This window comes from Marmota monax, unplaced genomic scaffold (assembly GCF_021218885.2).
Source record: "Marmota monax isolate L192 unplaced genomic scaffold, Marmota_monax_Labrador192_F-V1.1 WCK01_AAM20220418_F8-fsc00027, whole genome shotgun sequence".
Taxonomy (NCBI): domain Eukaryota; kingdom Metazoa; phylum Chordata; class Mammalia; order Rodentia; family Sciuridae; genus Marmota; species Marmota monax.
The window spans coordinates 6,704,395-6,724,471 of record NW_026694617.1 but is presented as its reverse complement, the minus strand read 5'-3'; the positions used below and the strand labels follow the sequence as shown (position 1 = coordinate 6,724,471).

Here is a 20,077-nt window from a genome sequence, read left to right as displayed (position 1 = left end):
AGTCCAAAAGAAGCTCGCTCTCTCTCTCTCTCTCTTTCCAATCCTTTTGTTTCACCTCTTTCTCTTTACCCTCTCCTTAAAGTTCTTTTCCATCACTGTCTTTTTTTTCCTTTTGCAATGCAGAAATAATTCATCAGTGATATCTGTATTTGAAGCATTAGCAAGATTACTTTTATTATTCATCTATTTCTTTTGTCTGGCATATGAAATGAAGTAGAACCTCACACACAAAACTCCAAACACAAAGCAGATAAATTAATTAATGGTCACTTGTGTTAAGAACTACTTGGCAGCTCCTGCAGGATAGAACTATGCTAGTAGTCACTGCCTCAAAGGAACTGTTGCTATCAACATTTCTGACTTCAGGTGACTAAAAGCTTGGGATAAAAAATACTGGGAAGTTTGAGAAGATGCAGCAGGACTTGGTGGAATCTGACACATAGGTGCTGGGGAAATGAATATAACAGAGAGAACATCAAGACCCATACAGCCCTGCATATGAGGAGGACCTTCAGAGATAATTAGATATGTGAAAGCAAGTACTCTTGTTGCCTTCTATCTGGACTAGTGGTCAATTAATTCAAATGCAAGTCATTTAGTTGGTCATTTAGTTTGATCAGCTCATAAATTGGGCCACATACCTATGGTTCCATCCAAATTAAAAGAATTGCAGCCAAATCTCACACTTGTGACTGAAATCTTTAGCTCTACTAGAGGAGCACTTCCATGAACATCTAGTTCTTTAAGCCTTTGAGTTTTTTTTGTTTGTTTGTTTAAGTTTTATTGAAAGTAGCAAGCCAGCTTACATGTTTATTTCTTCACCCCTGCCCTCATGTTTTCTTCCCCCAAATCCGTTTTATTTAAAATTTTAGAAAAAAAATCTCTTTAAATATTTTAGAAAGGGGAAAGAGGGAGGGAGGAATGAAGGGGGAAAAGAGGGAGGGAAAAAGGAAGAAATCATTCTCAAATGATTAGGTTAAGAGCAATCTTTTATAAAAGAGGTAAGTTTTCTAATACATTTTAAAAGCCTTGCTATTTTTGTTATGAGGTTTTGTTCAGAAATTGCTGAAATTACGTTTTCTTTATTTTCAAATATAAGTTCAACGTAGTACAAGTTAAATCAGTTTAAAATTTTAAAAAATTAAACTCAAAGTATCATTACTTATCCTGAGAGTATGATTATGACACAGTGAAATGTAGAGACTGGGTTATGGATTCAGAGATGAAAATTTGCAGCATGATGCAAGCATTTAATAAAGATTTATAGAATAAAAGATGATGAAAGGAAGAGAGATGGGGAAGGGAGGTGACTCAGTCATTAAGTCACAAATAAAGAAATGTATCTATCTCTCTAAGTATCTACAAGAACTTGGGTGAGGAGGTGGGGACTGAATCCCACCATGTTCTGGAGATCCTGATTTCCCAGGGAATACTTCTCTAATAGATCACATACCAAAACAGCAATACAAACAGAAGGAGCCAGCCCCTAGCAATCTGCAAACAAAAAGGAAAGAAAAACGAAGAAAGGCATACAGAGAAGAGAAAGAAAATTGGAAAAGAAAAGATTGTCACAAGGAATAGATATATATTTTAAAAAAAGCAAAAGGATATTGGCAGAATAAAAGAGATAAGAAAACTGAAGAGGAAGAGACAAAAATAAAATAAAGATAAGGAACTACAATCTACACTTTAATAAATATCCCTGCTGAATATAAATGCCCAAAGACAACAAATATAATTTTATTACATTAATTTTCTTAAGATAGTATAAACAAAAGGTTATTATAAGCCAAACTTCTCCCTTAGGAGATTATATAATACCTGTATTTTAAAGAAGTCAAAATATTCACTAAATACAAAGCAATGAAATAAAATACAATAATTTAAACAAAATACTTTAGATTATAAAATAAAACTTTAAACAAAATAGAAAATATATGTGGCAACCAGAGAACAAAATGACTTCTTTTCTAGCCCTGTCTCTATTATCAACTAACAAATAGCTTGAGACAAATCTGTTTTGGATCTCATTTCTCCATTTATAAAATGGGGATAATATAGCAGTATCTTCCTTTAACAGTGGTTAAAAAATGAACTTAATATAAAGAAATTGGTACATAATATACACTCAAACATTGGTGAGCTTTGCAGTTTTTAAATAAAATCTTTGTCAATGATCTGAATATGGCATTCCCCTTTTGCCTTGAGTAGAATGCCACACAATGTGATAATTTGCCCTAGTCTCCCATTAGAGGAAAAGCAGATTCTTCACATTGAATTACACAGCCTTAATTAGTATGTTATTATAAGAACTTTATGAGGGATGATCAATGGAAAAAGCTCTGGACTTAGAATCAGAAGCCATGGGTATAAGACCCAGGTTTGCACAAAGTTGCCAGATGTACTATGGTTGAAATTATTATGTATATGGTCTTGGGATTTCAGACAGAAAAGGAGATATCACCACAGACATTTCAGAAATCCACAGAACTATTTTGAAAACCTGTATTCCAATAAATTAGAAAATCCAGATGATCTTGATTTATTTCTAAACACATATGACCTACCCAGACTGAACCAAGAGGACATACAAACAAAAAGGTTGAAGCAGTAATGAAAAGCTTTTAAACAAAGAAAATCCCAGGACCAGATAAATTTTCAGTTGAATTCTACCAGAACCTTTAAAAGAAGAACTGAAACCAATCCTCCTCAAATTCGTAGAAAGGGAGTGAAGACTCCCAAATTTATTATATGAAGCCAATATTACTCTGATACCAAAACTAGATAAGGAAACATCAAGGAATGAAAACTAGAGACCAATATACCTGATTAACATAGATACCAAAATGGTACAAAATGTGAAAGGATATTATTAGGAAAAATACTTGTGTAAAAGGAAACATGGAGATAGGCAGGGAAGACTGTGAGATCTCATGCAAATCGGAACCCCAAGCGAAGGAAAAAGGAATAGAAAGTTGGACTGGGCAATTAGAATTCCTTTTCAGACTAAGGAAGGGTTGGAAATCTGTGAGCCAAAAATTAGCCAATAAAGTCTTGCATCTCACATTACAGATATGCTTTTATATCCCCACACACTCATTCATTCATGTGGAAGAAGTAGTCTCATGATAAACTCAGTGAAGGACTTCAATACACAACTGGAGCCTTCTTGTAATTATGTCCCCTGTAGCAGAGGTTGGTAAGACACACTTCGTGGCCACCACAATAACTTACATGCACACACACACACACAAATAGCAAATAAAATGAAATCAGAATGGTTAACAAACATGGAAATATGTAAAATCTTTCATGTAATCACAGAACTGCAAATCAGAACAATAGAGGTAAAGAAAGAGAAATCAAAGTTTCAACAATTAAAATCAATAACAGGAACTTTCAAAGATATGAGGAATAAAGGTTGGTAGTGCTATACATAGGTTTAGCTGCTTAAAAGTTTAATTTGGTAGTACTTAATGAAATTTAAATTTGTGTATTCTCCTGTGACCTGCAATTCCACTGAGAGGATTTTATGCCAAAAAAATCTTACAAAGATTTTCGTTTCAATATTGAACAACCCAAATGTTCGTCAATAAAATAAAATGCAATGAACTATGAGTACAACACAGTGGTGCAAAAAAGCAATGAAATAGATTTCTATATATCAGTTAGATCTCAAAAAGACAATAAGAGCCAAGAAGCAAGGGAAAGGAGGATGTACGTAAATTATACCACATACATAAATTTTAAAGCTACACAAACAAAACTAATAAATATTGTCCATAGATAACCATATGTATATATGGTTGTAAAATAATTTAAGTAGATTGGAAAAGTACATAGTTCATTCATAATGGCAACTGACAAAGCTTGGAGTTCTGTTCTAGAATGATGATGACAAGGACAGAGTCCTACTAGGAATTGTGTAGACCCCTAACAACGTAGTTAAGAAAATAGGGATGCTAGGAAAGTTTCCTGTCTAGAATACACATTAGTAGCATTACCTTTTAAAAGTATGAATAATGACCTTTAAAAGTATGGAAATAATAAATTCCTGCATCTGAAAAGATTTGATGTTCTCTGCCAAGTGTCTGGCTCCTTTTTCTGAACTGAAACCATTTGTTAAGGGAAATGTATACGTTTGGATAACTTAATATGTATCTCAGAGATCATAATTAATATGAAATTGCTGAGACTGAAATGAAACCATATAGTGGGGGCATGGAAAACTGTGATTAAGTCCATTATTTTCAAACCAAACACATTAGTAATACCAATATCCTGCTATTAATATGAGTACATGTTCTGATTACCTAGTTTATTGTTCATTTGCAGATTTCTTTATTAGTGTTTGGCTTTCTCTATTTGATTTAACATAAAGCACTCTGTCTTGTATGCACTGTTAAACATTTATCTTTGCTGATTACTAAGGGCACTCAAATCTGGTAATATATTTATCTAAAGGGTGTTGGTTTTAGACTTCACAGTAGATTTTCATTATGATGTAAGTTATAATTTAAAAAGACTTAATGCTGCTTGGTACTATTACAAGTTTTTTAAAAGGCCATATAAGGGCATGTGCCACTAAGAGAAGCCTTACACATAGAGAAAAAATTATATTTCTCTTTGCTTGCACTGCAAATTAACTTGAGTTCCTTAAGAGCTACCCACAAAAATTGTGGGGGGAAATCATCCATTGGAATTAAGGCACTAAATATGATTTAAACTCTTATTAAAAATCAAATTACTAGGAGGTTTTAATGGAAAAATAAACATAGTCACAAATCAAAGTCTTTAATTTCTGTGATTAATTAATTTTTCTTTGAAAGAGACATATTTAATATTTATATTTTCACAATAATTTCAATTTTCATTTCCTCAGCATAGTTTGTCTAAGGATAAAATCAAATATCTAGATTGTTAGTCCTTAAGGTATGGTTCTTAGGCATGTTATCAAAATCACTTGGGAGTTTTTTGTTTGTTTGTTTTTTAATGCTGTATCTATTCTCACTCAGAAGAATGTGGACATGGCCCATGAATCTACATATTCCCTGTAATGATGATGCCCACCAGGGTATGAGGTGTTCATCTAGATACTTGCTGTCTGGGTTGACTTCCTTTAAACATGCTGATCAGAAAGGCAAACACCAACTTCAAAGGATTCTGTGCATGCAATACTGTGTTTGTTTGACATTGTAAAACACCTGAAAATACTTAGATAAAGAGTACTAGAGCAGGTCAAAGTAATAATATAATAAGTATGCAATAAAGATTAACTTGTTTTATTGTTAAGGAGTGTATAACATATTCAATGTGATATGTGCCCTTTTCACATATTTTCTTTCCTTTTTAATTGCTTTTATTTTTTAAATACATGACAGCAGAATACATCACAATTATTATTATATGTATAGAACACAACATTTCATATCTCTGTTTGTATATAAAGTATGTTCACACCAATTCATGTCTTCATACATGTACTTTGGATAATGATGTCCATCACATTCCACCATCATTGCTAACCCCCTGCCCCCCTTCCCCTCCCACCCCTCTGCCCTATCTAGAGTTTGTCTATTCCTCCCATGCTTCCTCTCCCTACCTCACTATGAGTCAGTTTTCAATTTTACTTTTTTTAAAAAAATACTATTTGATCATTCTAACATTATTCAACTGGACCAAACAAACATGAAGTTGTTCAGGAGGAACTGCTAATATAATGCTCATTAACTCTGAATTGAACATACAGCAGAACAATGATATATGGTATTATTAGAGAGAGAGAGAGAGAGATGAGGGAGAGAGAAAACAAGAACTTTAAAGAAATAGTAGGGTGTTATATTTAATATGCCTGTGTGGTTTTGCAATATTTACTGAGTACATTTGAGCTTCCTGAAACTTTGAAGGTAGGAAAACACCATAAACCTTATTTTATGGCTAGCTTATCACTTTTAGAATAACCTTGACAATACAGATGCTTGTGGCAGGGGAGGAGGGTGAGAAGTTAGAGGTACAGGGATATTAACTTGAGAGAATTTCCATTTAATATATTAATTAATGCACATTTTTAAGAGTGAGTCATTGGCTGGTTAATGCCATTGTTATTAATATTTAAAAACTACTGAATGTGTATCATGCTTCATGTACAAGGAAATTGGGCAAGAGAAGAGAGATGTGTCATAGGAGTAAAGGAAACAGGAAGATAGAAGAGAAGGATAGAGAGTATAAAAGCCAGAAATGTACTGGAAAGAGAGAAAAAATGAATTAAACTTTTTTTTCACACAGCTATTGTGTAAGCATGCATCTGTACAAATATATATACAAGGGAGAGGGGCAAACTTCCATAGCAGTTTGTTATCATAATCTTTGGTATGATAATCTCCTTTACAAATGGTAGCTTCTTAGTCTTAGTGGTTTAATACTGCTATAATCATTATGAAACTATCTAGCATGAATTCCAACTAATGAATTCACAAATTAAAATTGAAGTTCTAAGCTGGATGCAGTGGTGCACATCTGTAATCCCACATACTCAGAAGACTACAGCAGGAGGATTGCAAGTTCAAGGCCAGACTCAACAACTTGATGAGATCCTGTCTCAAAATAAAAGGGGCGGGGTACCTGGTAGAGCACCCTTGGGTTCATTCCCCAGTACCATAAAAGAATGAATAAAATTGAGGTTTTATTTATAAGGGTAAGGTAATTTGTTAACTTAAGATTGAATATAAATAGCTGTAAATAGAAATATTGGTTGAAGATTAAACCCTGCTATACAGTATGAGAAGTAAGACTTCTTAATCAACTTGAAAAATGAAGATTTTCCTTCACTGATGGTCACTAGCCAAATTCATAGCAGAAAAACTAAATTTGAATACATTTTTTGCTGGAATCAACAAAACTACAAAAATGAATGTTATAGTACTTTTGTTACCAATATTAAACTCCTGTTTATGTAAGTGTTTGTTGTATGTGTAACCTGTGAGTATATATGCAACTCTATTAATATCTCTATATCTCTTCGGTATGTAGGTGTGTATTTGAATTTACTTGAACACTTTTGAAAGAACAGCTGTAGAGTACAGTGATTTAAGATGTTTAGGATAGGATACACGTCCCCAAGGACAAGAACACTAAGCTTTAGTTTTCCTGAACTTCTCAGCAGCTAGAGTATTAAATGAAAACTGTTATATGAAACACACACACACACAAAAAGATAACTGAAACAATCTTTCTTACTTTATTCTGGCCTGACTGTAGACTGATTTAACTATAGATTCCTAAACACCATAATTTCACATTTCAAATTCCCCTTAAAAATTTCGTTTAATTCTTAAAAGTTTTGGGGGATGATTTGATCCATCTAGTCCAGGAACAGGTATTTAGAAGCTGCTAATTCCTTAACTACCTCCTTTAGGTCTGCCCACCCAAAATGCTGGGACAAATTCAATGTGTGAAAAAGACCTCTTCTCGGTACTTCACTAGAACATTACTGTGTTATCTTGAACTTGGTTCTGGTCTGAATTTCCCCAAATCTTTTCCAGTTCCCTAGTCACTAAGCCTCCTGCTTTAGAATTCAGTTCCTTGGGAGGAGTAGCAGATGGGCTTCACCCTTACCCATCCATTACCTCTGAAGTTCCTTGTTCTCTCAAGAGCTGACTTTGAACTAGGAGCTTCTCAGCTTGCCCTGAACAGGCTTCAGCCCTGTGATGACTGTCCACCTGCTCGCAGACTTCCATATTTTAAATTTAAGGTTATGAGGCATGGAGAAGAGATTCTGCCCCAAAGGGAGAGGAAAAGAGAATATAATTTGGAAGCAGATCTTGAAAGAAAACTCCTGACTTATTTAAATTTCCAATATGTTAGAATAGGTGGGTAGTTTTCCCAGATATACTTACTTAGTATTGTGGTAACTTCAAAGTGTCATTTTCATGAAAATAAATATGCTACAAATATTTTTCAAAACTATGCCATGGAATTCTCAATACAAATAGTTCACTAATCTTTGTTATCATAATCTCCTTTGCAAATGGCATTTTCATAGTCCTAATGGTTTAATACTACTGTAATCATTATGAAACTAACTAGCATGAAATTCTAACTTAAAATCAATAATGTCAAAGGATAACTCATTAGTCCAGGAGTTTATTTTCAAATATGCAGCACTAATAGACCATATAAAAAGATAAATAGAAGATCTGGATTATGTTGCTGGTTCTGTCAATTTCTCTTTTTCTTTAATATGAGATAACAGTCTTTCATACACATCTAAACATAACATCTTAATTATTCTTTAGTTAACATACTGATTCTATATTAACCTTCCTAAAATACTGTTTAGGTTATGGCACATCCCCAGTAAAGAAAAGCTACTGCAGATTAAAGATCCACTCACTCCCCTCCCAGGGTACTTTCCTGTGCACCAGCGTTAAAATAGTTTTTTTTTTAATTGAATTTTTAAAAATAAATGGCAGAAGAATGCATTACAATTCTTATTACACACATAAAGCACAGCAGTATGGAGATTCCTTGGAAAACTGGGAATGGAACCACCATTTGACCTAGCTACCCCTCTCTTTGGTCTATACTCAAAGGATTTAAAAATAGCATATTACAGGGACATAGCCACCTCAATGTTTACAGCTGCACAATTCACAATAGCTAAACTGTGGAACCAACCTAGATGCCCTTCAGTAGATGAATGGATAAAAACAAATGTGGCATATATACACAATGGAATATTAATCAGCAATAAAAGAGAATAAAATCATGGCATTTGTAGATAAATGGATGGTGTTGGAGAAGATAATGCTAAGTGAAGTTAGCCAAACTCCCAAAAAACAGGGTTAGAATATTCAACACTGAGTTTCCCAGACTCCTCTGTTGCTAGAGTTCTATATGAGAATTGGATTTCACCAATTTTATAATGTGTGAAAGTGAAATGGAAGGAACCTGAAAGTGAAGTGGAAGACCTTCTGTCTTTCTACCTTTTTTATTGTTTGTTTGTTTTTGTTTTCTAGGAATCATGAGGACAAACATCAGCATTTTCATTAGGGAGATGATTATGATCATGTGATGTGCACTACATTTAAGACATAAATGAAGAGAAATAGTAGCTCAGATGTTGGAGTAGAAGGATGAGGTCCAGTGAAGCATTTTCCTTCTCACTTCATTCATCACTATCTTTTACTTGTTTTTACTGTACCATCACTAGAAAGAAAGTATTGTTGATTTTTTTTATTATAAAAAGTTTATAATAGTTTTGTTATAAACTATTATAAATTGTCTCCTCTAAGTGGAATGTAAGTTTCATAAGAGGAGGTACTACCTTGTCAACTTCTAAATTCTTGACACACAGAAGTAGCTCAATAAACATTTTAAAATAAATGACTGAATATGAACTCACTCAATTTCCCAATACACCCCACCTCAAATTTGCATCCACAAGGACTTTTCTTTATCCATTCTAACTTATAACAAGTGGGCTCCATGCACCTGCCTGAGTCTAGACCTCTGAACAGGTTCTATGGTTTGGGCCTCCTCATGCTATGTATAATTCAACCTTTTCTCTTCTGCACTGAATCTTCAACTGCTCCCTCTCATCAGCCTCCCTTCTATTGTCATTCAGGCATGTTGTTGTTTTAATTTAATTATTAATCTGATTGAGCATTTTTTACATATCTTAATAAAATTTCTGCTCATGTACATTGTCCATTTTTAATGTTAGATTATCCATTTCTTTTCTATTGTTTTGTACAAGTTTTGGAAAATTAAAAAAATGAATCTAATAAGTTCTTAAAAATCTCACTTGACCTCTCCAAAGAAGATGCCACTATTAAGCATTCCCTATTACTTAAAATATATTCTCTTTCCTTCCCTTCCATAGTCACCCCTTCTCCTAGATCCATCCCTTGTCAGTCTTATCCTCTGTGTCCTCCATGGACCCCTTTCACTCTGCTACCTCACAAATATTGGTATTCTGTCCTCAGTCCAGTCTTCTCACACTATACTTGTTTTGGTGACATCATCTACTATTATAATACCATTGCCAATCCACAGAGTAAGATCTCCCTCATGTCCAGCTCCAGCGCCAAAGATCTAGACCCATAGGTCCTCTCCAGAGTTCCCTAATCACCTCAGTATTTCAAAAAGGAGCACCTGTTTTTTACCTTACCAGCATACCTCAGCCAGTGCTACTGCTGTCTACCCAACTACCCACAATAGAAACCTGACACAGGGAAGGGAGGAGAATGGGAAGGTGTTGGTCAAAGGGTACAAAGTTTCAGTTAAAAGGGATGAATAATTTCTGGAGATCTATTGTACAGCACTGTGACTACAGTTAATAATCTGTTACATACTTGAAAATTACAAATCTTAAATGTTCTCACTACACATACATACATGCACAAATGACAACTACGTGATTGGTGGATATATTAACTAGCTTGCTTGTGGTACTCATTTCACCATGCATATGTACATCATCACATCACATTATACATGTCAAATATATACAATTTTATGTGTCAATTATACCTCAATAAAGCTGGGAAAATTCAAAAATAATTAAATAAGTTTTAAAATTGAATTTTTACAAACTCGGCATCATCTTTGTTTTTTTTTTTCTCTCCCTAAATATCTGTAAGCCAAAACCTCATTACAAACAGGGGTCCTTGTTATATTTCCAGGTAGATCTAGAGTTAACACAGAGCTGGTTAGGAACTCAACAAATATTTGTTGAAACAAATTTTTAATTCATCAAATTTGAACCAAAGATTTATTTAACCCTGTAAACTAAAAGTTGGTATTATAGATGTGGTTCTGAAAGGCAATAATGATAATACAATCTTTCATTAAAGAGCTGTTTTGTTTAGAAAATTCTTGTACTCATTTTTAGAAACACCAAGATTTCTTTCTTGGGAAGGTCTTTATGAACATTTCTCTGTGGCAATAAGGTCAAAACATAATGAGAAGCCCAGAAGCAGATACTGATGTTAAGTTCAGCTAGGGATTACTGAAGACGCTTCTATGTCTAAGGTCTATTATAAAAACAAGGGTAAGGTTTTCTTAATTTACATATATCTAAAATATGGAAAACTTGAGTTTAGAATCCCAGTTCTTCAACTGGGATTGAAACATCAGGCATATGTATATATACAGTTTTTATAATACAGCTTTGCTCTTTTTAAACTTCATGATTTTTTATTTTGTGTTTTAAATATTTAGGTCTGGCTTTAGTGTCCTAATTTCATTATTGTAGGATAGTTTGGTCCCAGACAGTTATAATTATATTTGTATACTACCATTCTGTTGACTTGCCCAAATCTTAGTAGGAGGGGCAGTCTCAGGGCTATTTTGGTTTTAGAGACGTAAGAACTCTCATTTGTTAACCTAATAATTAGCTCTAGAATTTTCATCTTCACCCCTAATATATAGCTCAAACTTTTAGAATCAGCACATTTACACTTGGACTGCAAACTCTATGCAAAGTTGACACTAGATAAGTGAAAGTGAGGGTTCCATGGATGAATTCATATAAAGTACTTAGCACAATACTGACACGTGTACTCTGTTCATAGATGCTAATATTTATATTTAACTTCCAGGACTCAAATGAAGCAAGGTAGCAATTTAGTTCATGAAACTCTATGTCGTTCTTGTTTGATTCTGGTTCAATAGTTTTACAAAATAAATGTTCTAGTTGCATATTATACTAAATAAGTATTAATTATCTATCAGTGGAAAATTAAAGTTAGTTCAAGGTACAGTCAATGTGGTTTATTCTGGTTCAGGTGACATAGTTCAATGTGTTTCAAATATCTGTTTGAGATATCCATTATTTCTTAGCTGATACTAAATGTAAATGCTAATTCTTATAGCACCTTTATTGTTTCAGTTATACCAACTGAAAATTTGTGAATTCTCCTACAGTGGTGGGTTGAGCATTTAAAGGTTAAGCCTCAAGCTCCTACGGGTTAGTTTTGCCAGACCTGAAGATCCAGAGGTCAAATTCAAATTCAATTAGTCATGTGGTATCTGCATGATGGAATTTATTTTCCAGAACAGTCATTAACTCATTTCTTTGCCTACTTCCCTCCGGAGGTTTTTCATATTTCTTGCCAAATTCCCTCCCAAGTTTTTTTTCCCCTTTTAGTTAATTCTTGCCAACTTCCCTCTCAATTTTTTTCTTGTAACTTAAATCTGAAAACTCTCAAGGAACATTGAAATAAAAAACACATGCAGAGTTTATCTTTTTCAACACACAGTAAATATTTTTATTACAATGCATATGTAATGGCTGTCATGGCAGATAATGAAGATCATTTTGTGGTTTCAAAAGTATCGCAACAACTTTGTGAATAAGAATTACATAACCCAAGCCCCTGACCTCCTTCTCACACCCCCTACCCATATACCCCACCACACACTATCATAAAAGCCAATTACTTCTCCAGGTCCAGGTACTCTTATAAGAGAGTGAGTCACTGAATAAAGACAGTCCAATTACTCATTACCCAAACACTGGCTGCCTAGAGTTCTCTTCCTCTCAGCTATGGAGCTATGTGGTAGACTGTGATAAAGGTGACATGCAGGAGAAGTGGTGTTCTGGAAATAAAAAGGGCAAGAGAATAGTGTGTCTCTTCTCTCTTTCTCTCTCGCTCAATAGTGAAATATGATTACAATTTTATAAGAGAGAAGTACGTTAACCAGGACTCAATTAAGTTGATTCCTCTTTTTAAGCTAGTAAAGTCTCTAGTGCTAGTTACAGTAGCTACAAATGTTTAGAAAGACTCTAAAGATAGTTTTTGTACATGGGGAAAAATATGGGAGAATAAGTTAATAGCCACAGGGATGCAAAATAATATTTTTAAAATAATTATAAATTTTCCTAGGAATCCATGCTAGTGCAATTGAAATTCTAAGTAGGTTTTATAAAGCAGGGCATGGAGATATTTTCAAAAGAGGAGGGAAAGAAAAAGAATCTGAACATGGCTTGCCCATCTGTGGCTGCATGTTATAAATTATTCCATCATCATAGAACTATCTCTATGCCCTTCCCTGTGATAAAGTCTTTAAGGTATCTTACTGAGTGAATAATTTCCAACAACAAACTGAAATCAGAAAACTATGTGAAATATGTTGTGCATGCTTTTCCCTATCCAGACAAATTTACACAAACCTGCCTACTCCTGTGACACTGAGCATCATTACATACACAAGAGCTCTGAAGATATTAGGGCTGAACAAAAACAAAAACAAAAAAATGAGGAAGAGAATACTCAGTTCTCCTCACCAATTCCAAGTCTAGGTGTAACACATTAGAAACAGACCAGCTTTTGCAGTCAAAATGAAAACAGATTGAATCATGAATGTTTGGAGACAGGGACAACATAAAGATTATATTTAGGGATCGTTAAGCCCATTACCAAGGACTCTTGGTAATCAAAATTACTCTGCACTTAAAATCTTCATTTGGCACACAGGGATTATATTTTATGGAGATTATAACTGAACTTTATCAAAGTAGAGAATATTTATATAATAAACAAAAATACAAAAAATAAAGATCCTCAAGTTACTGAAAATAAGGAAAACTTCTGATTTTTGACTGTGAAGGTAGAGAAAACCTCCAGTTATGTTTGTGTTACTCCTATCAATCATGTGCTGTCATGTAATAATCTTCTCAAGCTCCAAGGGTGTGAGGCACACAGAAGAACATTTTCTAAGCAAAATTCTTGTAGGCAACATGCAACTTCAAAACGTTTCCAAAATAATTATCCAATAAAAATTTACTATTCTATCAATGTACTATGTAGAATAAACCATAATAATGTCTTTGGAGTTGCTGTTCCAGAGGAATTTGCCTTTTATTTGGATAGATAAGAACAACATATATGAAACATTCAACACAGAAGAAAATGGCATATATTAATTTACTCATTATGTACACTACATTTGCTAGTTTGAAGGACAAGTAATTTAATAAATTCCTGGGTGCTTTTGCCTATCATAGAGGGAATAAGAAGGCAAAATACAGTTGCAAAAATCAGCTTGACAGAAAGGAGCAAAGATTTAGGGATTCTTTGAAATTAAAAAAAAAACAGATATATCTTGACACTTTAGGCAAAGAGGAAAAAAGAACAAAAATGCATAAATTTTTGAAATGTATAATTGAGATTATATATTTCAAAAATAATCATAGTCATTATTTATCAAATCCCACCCAGTGACATCCTCCATTGGTTCTTTCTCAACTAAACTTGTGATTTCCCTGCCTTGATCAGATATCTCAGTTCTTCGTAGTTCACATCCATGTCCTTCCATCCTGAACCCATAGCCTATTTACCTGTCACCCTCTTTGATTCCTATTGTACAAGAAATCCTTAATCTTGAACCAATTCCTCTGTTCCTCTAATTTCTTGAGGAAACAACTCACTCTTCCCTGAAAGGCCATTTTCCTGATTTTATCTTTCCGTATTGATTTAAATAGTACATAAATATGATATTCCTTGGTATCTCACAATTCCTCTGCTTAATTTTTATTTCTTCTTAATTATCATGAGCATTACTGAAGTGGGTTACACCTAGTCGGATCAGCAAATAGTACTGGCAATAATAATCATAGCTATTTTATTCATTAAGAACTTTCTGTGTGCCAGAAAAACCCACAAAACTCCACAAAAGATGTAGTTCACTTAGTGTTGTAGAGCATAAAAGTCAGTATATAGCAAGGTAAAATGACTTTCTTTAGTAACCTGGTCTTTCAGGCTTTAAGACCTATTCTTTTTTGCTACTCCACAAACATTTTAATTCTGCTCCTCATTGTCACAAAGTGATATACCTAAACTTCAAAGGGATTACGTTGTTCCCCTACCTAAAACTCTCCAAGACCAAATTTCTGAGACTGGTGTCCATGATATGGCTCTCTAACTCCATTCTTGCCCAGTCATTGTTCCTGCATTACACTCTGGTTTTATCAACATGCTTGAAGCTCTCTGAACAAACTAAGTGACTTTATGTTCTCTATTTCTGTTCATACAGTTTCCTCTGTCCAGAATATGCTTCCTATCTTTGACTCATCCTTCAAAGTGTCCACTTTTGGGGATAGCTCAAGCAGGCTACAAGCTACTGGGATTCTGCAGTAATTTAAGAGTATTTCAACATGATTCGAATCATTCAAATCATGATTTGAATCATGTTGAAATAGGCCCTTAATGTTCATTTCCCCCCAAATCAATCTATAAGCCCTTGGACAGAGCGGGGATGATAATACTTTCATTTTATGTCCACCCTGCTTCCACGACAGTGAACAGAGTCTGAGATAACCACACAAGCAAATTGACATAGAAAGAAGGATCACTTTCCAAACCCATAATTATTTCTTCATTGTGGAACAAATGTGCCCTCAATCTAAACTTTCAAGATCTTATGCCATCTTGTCTCTCTCCCTCTCTCTTTTTTTTTTCTCTTCCAGGAAGCCATTGGTTTCTTACAGAGAACATCCCAACTTTTGTGGATTGGGTCATGCAGACCAACTACCATATTTATAAATGAACATCTTTATAATTTCTCTTATAGCCAGTTTTGTCAGCAGCAAAATTCATATTGATTATGAAAATAAATGTTTAATATCTTTAGCAATCAAAATGGAAATACAAATCAAAACTACACTAAGATTTCATTTCACTCCAGTTAAAATGGCAACCATCAAGAATATGAATGCTAATAAATGCTGGTAAGGATATAAGAGAAAAAGAATACTTATACATTGTTGGCAGGATTGCAAATTAGTACCACCACTATGAAAATCAGTATAAGGATTCCTCAAAAGTCTAGGAATGGAACCACCATATGATTCAGTTTTACTATTCCTTAGTATATATATAGAAGAATTAAACTCATCATACTATAGTGATACATGCATACTCATGTTTATAGCAATGCAATTCAAAATGTCCAAGTTTTAGGAACAGCCTATGTGCCCAACACCAGATGAACAGATAAAGAAAATGTGGTATATAAACACTATGGAGCTTTATTCAACTATAAAGAAAAATGAAGTTATGTCATTTATAGGAAAATGAATGGAATTTGACAAAAATTATGTTAAGCAAAAGAAGCCAAACTCAGAAAGTCAAGGGTCATGTGTTTTCTCTCATATGTAGAAGCTAGAGATAAAAGGGGGGAAATGTGTGTTTGAGGAGACTTCATGAAATTAAAAGGGAGACTAGGACAGTAGAGGAAGGGAACCAGGAAGAGGGAAGAGGAAAGGGAAAGGGAAGTACTGGGAATGATTATGCTATGTGCATGAATGGGCATTCCCAATGAATCCCCCTATTATGTATAATTAAAATATACCAATAAAAATTAAAATTTAAAATCATTTTGATGGCTTTTCATTGTTAGGCTTTCTGGTTCTACTTTTCCTTAAGGATGCTAACCTCCATCTTATCTCTATAATAGTCACTCACTCATTGAGGAATTCCCTGCCATCACCTCCCCCCATTCCCTGGCTCCTGCCCTCATGCTCTGTAACAGTATGCTCTAACTCAAAGGGAAATGGCAACTTAATATTTACTAAATGGACTATAGTGCCAGAAGCTGTGTTAGGCACCCTATATGTATATATCATTTAATCTTCTCAACAATTCAAGAACATATATTTATTAATCTCCTATTTCTTTACATCAACCCAATCTTCACTCTACTTTATGGGTAGCTCTAATGTTCTTAACCTATTAAGTCTCAGTTTTCCATTCTGAGAACCTAATAATCATTTCAAAATTACCACAAGTGGTACATTTGTTGCTCAAGTTAAGCTTTTATAGATGTTCTACCTCTTGGACAATGGGACTAAATGGATTAAGCAAAGATCGTTTAGAGACCATATATTTTATTCTTTCTCCCTTGCAATTCCATGGTGAATCATTCTGTCAGAGGAAATTAGCTTTGTATCCATCTGGAGGTTATTCCTTACCACAAGCAGACACAAATGGAGTCCATGTTTCTTCATTTTATTCCTACAAAAAATTTCTCTTTCAATTTGTATTAGGGTACTAATAAGATTCTTTTCTTAATATTTTTTTTTAGCTTTAAGTGGACACAATATCATTATTTTACATTTATGTTGTGCTGACGATCAAACCCAGTGCCTCATGAATGCTAGGTGAGTACTCTATCACTAAACCACAACCCCAGCCCACTAATAAGATTCTTTATTAATATGTTTCTCTCTTCCCCCTAGTTCATCAACTCCTGAAGCAAATGGATCATGTTCTATTTGTATCCATATTCATCTCCTGTTCCTGCTACACTGTATAAAGTTTAGCAAATTTTAATAAGTGTTTGCTAAATGCAGACTCATTATCTTCTCTACTTTAAAAGTTTGTTTAGACACAGAAGATCTATCGCACATTTTCATTTTTGTGAAATGTTAAGAACAGACAAATTGATAGAGACAGAAATTAGATTAGTAGTTGCCCAGGATGGAAGGAGGTAAAATTAGGCACAGGAAATGTAAATTGATTAGTAATGGATAAAGGGTATCTTTTAGAGAGGTGTGGTAGTAGTATAACCTGTGAATATGCTTAAAAAAATTAAGGCTGGCCATGCACTCAGAAAAAAAGAAGAATATGTCCTGTTGTTTCTTCTTCTTTTCATTATTTTCAACAGCTTATTGAGGTACAAGTCACATACCATATGATCCTTCCTTATTAATACAGGTCACTCTGCTACAAACCTTTCAAAAATAGACTGTTGTATTTAATTTGGTATCCAGGGTCTAGCACAGTATTCCAAAGTTGGCAAATACTCACTTCATGAATGAGAGACCCATAGCTCTGAATTTATTACTAGTAATATTCCTTAGCTATATTTGGGCTAAATATATTTTGTTTACTTGGTGGGCTCAAACCACTATTTATAAAATAATTTCTGTAGTAAAATTTATATTCAAAGCAAAAAAATAAAATCTACCAGGAATCTTCTAAAACTTTCTACTGGTAAATAAATAATTTATCACCAACATCCCTGCTACCTTCCAGATAAATATCTGTGTTCTTTAGAAACACTTCATTTTTTTTAATTAAAAAGTCCAGAATGTTCTACCATCTGGGCTATGAAAAACTATTCCTGAATGAAGGACTTTTGAGGATGATGGACATCTTCAAGACAAATTTAATACTTTTATTGGATAGCTTTTCTTTTCATTAAGCTCTCAGAGTAGACAGAAAATAAAAGAATTAGAATTTTAAGAAAACTGCTGTTGAATAAGTCAGTGCACCCATGGAGAGCCCCTTACACCAGTTCACAGCTCTCTCTAATCCACAGGGAGCTTTTTTCCATATTTTGTATACTGTACTTTAAGTTCCATTGCAATTTGTTTCATAGAATGTGATATAAATGAATGCATTAGTGTCAAATGTCATCTATCAAAAACACCAAGTATTTCATTAAAAAATTATTGGTGCATTATATTTATACATAATAGTGGGATTATTCATTGTGACATATTGTACATATACTATTGAAGTAATATTTCCAATAAACCTCATAATAATATATTCTCTAGCCTAATGTTAACATCAATAATTATTGAACCCAGCATCAAACAATTTTAAGATCTATATATTGGCTTCACTTGGAATATGGAATACTTTATGTAATTTCCAAATAAGTAGCCCATTCCTCAATTCCTAGGAATTGAAACAACAGCATCATCTTTACTTTGTTTTAGAGAATTGCAGTCACAAGAGATTGCATCAAGAGATTATATGGTTCTATGTCCAAAGTCAAAGAAAAAATTTTAATATCATTTTGGCCAGGCACAATGGCCCATGCCTCAAATCCCAGAAGGCTGAACCAGAAGGATTGAGAGTTCAAAGCCAGCCTTAGCAACTTAGCCAGGTCCTAAGCAACTCAGCGAGACCCTGTCTCTAAATAAAATATAAAAAAGGGTTAGGATGTGGCTCAGTGATTATGAACCTCTGGGTTTAATCCCTGGTACAAAAAAAAGGTAATTTTGTCTCTAATTCTCTACTATCAGATTAATATCCATTTCATTAGGTGATGGTGTTATTAAAATTGTTAAAATCCTCTTATGTAAATTTGGAGCAAAATCACATGCCATATAAAAGTACACTGAAGATATTTATCTCACTGATGTGTGAATACAATTCTTACCACTTCATAAAGAGTTTTTAATGTGACCAAATTAGTCCATCATTTAGAAAGTAACTTTCATCTATTTGATGTATTTACAAGCTTCTTCAGGCAGAGCTCACGCGTTCTATTGATCAATTCACCTACAGTGGCTTACTCCTAGACAAAACTTTAATGTATACAAAATGACTGATTGAATAGATAAAGAAAGAAATAATTTGGGTACTTTGAAGGTTTAAAATGCATAATTGGCCATTTTTCATGTAATTGCTTACCTCTTCTAGTTGGCATGCTTTGATGACACTTCTGTATCTATACTCATCATAGGAAACACCAAAGATAATATTTTCTTTGATGGTACCAGGCATGATCCAGGAAAACTGAGAGCAAAATGAAATTCTTCCACTGTGCTTAATTTTACCCTCTGAAGGCTCCAGTTCTCCCAGAATCATCATTAGAAGTGAAGTCTAGAAATAAAAATCATTGTTATTAAGTTACTTGATCAAATCACTATCAGTATTCACTTACTTTCAAATGATCATACTAAACAGAAATATATATTCTGATTTCTAAAGATTCAAACACATTTGATTTAAAATGTTCTAAGTAATACCTGTTTCAGGTAATCTGCTATGCACAAAAGATACAAAGGAATGAAAGAGACAATGACAACACACAGTGTCAGTGTTGTGATAGAGGATCTCGTAAAAGGGGCACCTACTTCAGATTACTGGGGTGGATCTGGAGAAGGTCTAGGAAAGATTAGTAATAGCTGACACTTATTGAGTGCTCACTCTACTGGCTGCTGGCTTTAACCACTTGTGCTTTTAATTTATACATTATTTGCAACAGCATTACAAAGCAGATGCAGTATTATCATCTCATAAAGGAGAGACTAGGCAAAAAGAGGAAGAGTCAG

General features: G+C 33.9%; 1 protein-coding gene across 2 annotated transcripts in view; it reads right to left on the bottom strand.

The window, feature by feature from the left end:
- The window catches only part of Cftr (CF transmembrane conductance regulator), a 174,083-nt gene that overhangs the window by 81,645 nt on the left and 72,361 nt on the right, over window positions 1–20,077 (bottom strand). For both annotated transcript variants that reach the window (XM_046422533.2, XM_046422531.2), the window contains exon 11: window positions 19,434–19,625. In XM_046422533.2, coding sequence (XP_046278489.1) covers window positions 19,434–19,625 — 192 coding nt within the window. The remainder of the gene's footprint in view (window positions 1–19,433; window positions 19,626–20,077) is intronic.